At 47.7% G+C, this 5,042-nt stretch overlaps 1 protein-coding gene across 4 annotated transcripts in view; it reads left to right on the top strand.

The window, feature by feature from the left end:
- Positions 1-5,042, top strand: part of UCMA (upper zone of growth plate and cartilage matrix associated) — a 64,152-nt gene that overhangs the window by 27,592 nt on the left and 31,518 nt on the right. The window contains exon 8 of one of the 4 annotated variants that reach the window (XM_017529853.2): positions 1,586-2,031. The exons of 2 other annotated variants lie outside the window; for them this stretch is intronic. In XM_017529853.2, coding sequence (XP_017385342.1) covers positions 1,586-1,683 — 98 coding nt within the window. In that variant the 3' untranslated portion in view covers positions 1,684-2,031. Of the gene's footprint in view, positions 1-1,585; positions 2,032-3,613; positions 4,022-5,042 lie in introns of those variants that run through there. One more of the 4 variants, XM_037739030.1, reaches the window with a different exon arrangement.

Raw genomic sequence — 5,042 nt, forward strand, 5'->3', positions numbered from 1 at the left:
CACCATGTTGACCAGGATGGTCTCGATCTCTTGACCTCGTGATCCACCCGCCTCGGCCTCCCAAAGTGCTGGGATTACAGGCTTGAGCCACCGCGCCCGGCAGCATATATATTTTTTGAGACGGAGTCTTGCTCTGTCACCCAGGCTAGAGTGCAGTGGCAAGATCTCGGCTCACTGCAACCTCCATCTCCCGGGTTCAAGTGATTCTTCTGCCTCAGCCTTGCCAGCAGCTGGGATTACAGGTGCATACCACCACGCCCAGCCAATTTTTGTATTTTTAGTAGGGACAGGGTTTCACCATGTTGGCCAGGTGCTAGGATTATAGGTGTGCACCACCATACCCGGCCCACTTAGCATAATATTTTTAAGATTTATCCATGTTGTAGCATGTGCCAGAACTTCATTACTTTTTGTGGCTAAATTTTACACACACACATGCCACATTTTGTTATTTCTTTGTTGATGGGCACTGGGGTTGTTTTCACCTCTTGGCTATGGTGAGTAGTATTGCTACAAACATTCACGTACAAGTATCTGTGTCCCTGTTTTCAATTCTTTTGGGCATATTCTTTTTTTTTTGAGACAGGATCTCACTCTGTTGCCCAGGCTGGAGTGCAGTGGCACAATCTTGGCTCACTGCAGCCTCCACCCCCTAGGTTCAAGTGATTCTCATGCTTGAGCCTCCCAAGTAGCTGGGATTACAGGTTCATGTCACCACGCCTGGTTAATTTTTGTGTTTTTTTAGTAAAGACAGGGTTTCACCATGTTGACCAGGTTAGTCTTGAACTCCTGACTCAGGTGATCTGCTGGCCTCAGCCTCCCAAAGTCAAAGTGCTGGGATTACAGGCATGAGCCACTGCATCTGGCCAATCCCAGCACTATGGGAGGCTGAGGCAGGAGGATCGCTTGAGACCAGGAGTTGGAGACTGACCTGGACAACAGTGAAATCCCATCTCTACAAAAAAATTTAAAAATATACCTGGCGTGGTGGCACAGGAGGCTGAAGTGGGAGGATCGCCTGAGTCCTGGGAAGTGGAGGCTGCAGTGGGCCATGATCATGCCACTGCACTCCAGCCTGGGTGACAGACTGAGACCCTGTCTCAAAACAAAATGAAACAAGAAAGAAGGAAAAGAAAGAAAATTAATTCTGAACAGTAAGGAAACTCCAAGTCGACTGATTTCCTTCATGTTTTCAAGGCATGGTTTGTCGTTCCTTCTCTTTTTTTTTCTTGCGTGAGTCCATTCCTGCTACTACATTGTTACTTTTTCATCTTGTGTCTTGGTTGCTGTCTCTTTGAAACAGGGCTGCATATGCCTCTGTCTGCCTACACTAGCTGTGCAGGCAGAAGAGCCTGAGATGCCCAGCCCTGGTCTACACCTGCCTGTGACCTTTGCCCATCTGGCCCTAACCTATAAGCAAGGCCCGTCAACTCTGGGTCCTCACTAGCCCTGGCCTTCTCTCACCAGGAGTCACAAGCACTCCCAGTGCAGGTCACCACAGGGCAGGGGTTGGGCTGACGGCTGCTGGGCTGTGGCAGGTCAGAGTCCCCCTGTCGGAACAGGTGGCTTTGCCTTTCCTCTTCAGAGCAGGAAGAGAGGAGCCGGGAGGCTGTGGAGCAGTGGCGCCAGTGGCACTATGATGGCCTGTACCCGTCCTATCTCTACAACCGCCACCACATCTGATCCCGCCCGGAAGCCAGCCGAGAAGACGGGGCTTATAGCACACATTGCCATCCCCGTGTTCCAGCAGTCTTTCCCATACAAACCAGCCTTTCAGAGGGTCTCAGCTTGGGGTCTGCATTGGCTGGCAGCCCCAGAAAAGACACATGTCTTTCCTTCCAATGTGTGAACGTGCCCTGGCTTTCACCTCTTTGCAGACCATCTTCCGAGGTGAGCAACCGCCTGTGGGGCCTCCTCGCACCAAACCTACAGTGGCTTCCCCTGGCTTTGTTCCCAAGCAAAAGAATCACAGTTAAGAATCACATGTTTGCTTATGGCTTACAAATAAATACGCTGAATCGACCACGTGTATTCCCTTCTCAAATCTCCAACCAAGAGGTGTCACGCTCTCTTCCCTGAGCGACAGTGTGATTCTCGGTGATTTGGGTGTTCGAAAGCTTGAACTTGCGTATAGCTCACTCTTCTCAGTATGTCTCATATGCCACTGAATATACTAGAGTTGACTCACCCAGTCTGCTCTCAGAGCAATTGATTTCTGGACATGAAATGCTGGGTCACTATATATATATATATATATATATATATATGTGTGTGTGTGTGTGTGTGTGTGTGTGTGTGTGTGTGTGTGTGTGTGTATGAAGAGGGAGAGAGGGAGAGAAAGAGAGAGGGGCAGGGTCTCACTCTGTCACTCAGGCTGGAGTGCAATAGCAAGATCATGGCTCACTGCAGCCTCGACCTCCCAAGCTTAGATGATCCTCCCAGATACAGCATCCCAAGTATCTGGGACTACAGGCACGCGCCACCATGCCCAGCTAGTTTTTGTATTTTCAGGAGAGATGGGGTCTTGCCGTGTTGTCCAGGCTGATCTTGAACACTTGAGCTCAAGCAATCCACCAACCGCGGCCTTCCAAACTGCTGGGTCACAGACGAGCCACCGCACCCGGCTGACGTCTACATATTTTAAACTGGCTAAATCAAATTTCCCTTTGAAGAGGTTTTGTGCTTCCTATCACTGGATATCTTTGCTGATCCTTTTTGGAAGCAAGTAAATTAAAACCAGAAAAGTCCTGGGCAGGGGACAGGGGTGCTTGAAATATACACTATTCACAGCGTCTCCTCAGACAGCAGATCTCACCTCTGGCTCCATTAAATTTAATCAAGTCAGACTTAACCAGGCTCCTAGTGTAGAACCTAGCTGTGTGGTCCATGGGCTTCCACCAGCTACCCCAGTGCCTCGGGCCTGGCTAAACAGAAAGGCTGTTTAGGAACCCGCAGCTCTCCACAGACCTCCTTGAAAGTGTCACGCAGCTTTCAGTTAGGCAAGTGCTAGCAGTGGAAGAGACTGGTATATCAAAAGCTTTAAGGCGAGGTGTGGTGGCTCATACTTGTAATCCCAGAGGCTGAGGCAGGAGGATCACCTAAGGCCAGAAGTTTGAGGGTGCAGTGAGCTGTGATCAGGCCACTGCATTCCAGCCTGGCGGACAGAGTAAGACTCTCTCTCAAAAAAGGGAAATGGGAGCGGAGGGAAAAATGGAATTCAAGAACAACATGTGCCTATCTCTAGCTTGGTTACCAAGTGGATGGTTTGCCTACCATCTGAGGTTGGTTGTTGGACAGCAGTGTAAACTTACCACTGCTAGCTCAGATCCTGAGTCAGGCATGCAGGCTGTTCAGCTAGCAATATCAGAGAGGTTGCACTGTATTTGCACATAACTGCCCTCCTGGTTGAATGCCAAGTCAGACCGTGAGGCTCTGACTCTGTAGGTAGGTAGCCTCTGCTTATAAGGGTGTTTTTTTTTTTTTTTTTTTTTTTTTTTTTTAACGACTAAAAAAAAAAGTACCCCGTGGGCAATTGAAAAAAGGCAAAGCGTTGCTCTGTCACTTCTGCGGGGAAGCGAGAGGAGCCCCAGTCTGGTTCATATTGGTCAGGATAACACACCCCAGTGCTTTCTGGCAAGAGGGCAGTTCCCCTTTTCTGCATAGTAGTGAATCAGGTGGATGTCAACCGATAAACTGACTCACAGCCACACCGTGCACCACCTGCCCGTCGTGTCCACAGCAAGGAATGCAGGGCTTTTCAGATGTCAAAAACCAAGAACGGCTTGCTTTAAAATAGCAAAACAAAACAGCCTGTCCTTGCCTCTTCCCTGGTCATGCTTACCATGGTGGCTCTAGATATAGAACTCTGGCAGAAAGGAGCAGAATAACAATTCCATTACCTCATTCTACCCCCATCCTTAACAAGGGCTTCATTATACTTCAGGGTTTTCAAATTCGGTCCAGAATTCCTTCACCAAATGCCAGCCGCGGGCATTGCTTGGGCGGGAGAAGCATGCCAGAGGTAACGCGACCTGGGGTCTGGACAGCTGCGGTTCACAGGAAATGAGGAGCAGGGCAGTTTGTATTTCTGGAGACTGGCCTTGTCAAAAGTGTGGCCTTTGGGGTTTCTTGTGCTTGGCCTTCTCTGTTATTACTTTCCCGTAGTTCTTTGTGGCTTCCAGCTAAGCGGTTGAAAACAAATTTGTCAAAGGATAAATCTGTCATTCATGTTTATTCACCAGTTTTGCATATGTTGGAATTTCCTTTTTCTGGTGCAGGTTAAAGGTACAAGAAAGAAACAGGTTTTTTGTGTGTTCCAGTAGAGGTTTCACAATGTATTATCATGTGCCTTTGTTTATTTAGATTTTTTAGAAGATAGGAAGTTTTGTGAGCCATAGAATGATTTAAAGTTTTTTTTAACTTATTGTGTGGTTTCTATCAGTTACATTGAGCTGGGTTATTTTATTTCTAATTCATTTTCTGCCAATTATATTCTAATTGTTTGGGAAGTTTTTCATAATTTAAAAGTTCAGGCTGGACATGCTGAGCCACATCTGTAATCCCAGCACTTCGAGAGGGTCAACTGAGTCCAGGAGTTTGAGACAGGCCTGGCCAATGTAGTGAGATCCCGTCTCTACAAAAAATTTAAAAATTAGTTGGGCATGGTGTCACATGCCTGTAGTTCCAGCTACTTGGGAGACTGAGGCGGAAGGATTGCTTGAGCCCAGGAGGTTGAGGGTATAATGAGCTATACGGCTTCACAGCACTCCACACTGGGCAAAAGAGTAAGACCCTGTCTCTAGAAAAAGTTTCTAGCTTTTAAGGAATTTCTCTAAAAACAAACCGGTTAAATATAAATGTTCTAGTCTACAACTGATAACTGTGATATACTCTGTGATCTTACAATGTACTATCCTTTAAAAATGTTTTGTCATTAGCTGGGCATGGTGGTGCATGCCTGTAATCCCAGCTACTTGGGAGGCTGAGGCAGGAGAATTGCCTGAACCCAGGAGGCGGAGGTTGCGGTGAGCCAAGATCGCGCC

This window comes from Cebus imitator, unplaced genomic scaffold (assembly GCF_001604975.1).
Source record: "Cebus imitator isolate Cc_AM_T3 unplaced genomic scaffold, Cebus_imitator-1.0 Scaffold61, whole genome shotgun sequence".
Lineage (NCBI taxonomy): Eukaryota > Metazoa > Chordata > Mammalia > Primates > Cebidae > Cebus > Cebus imitator.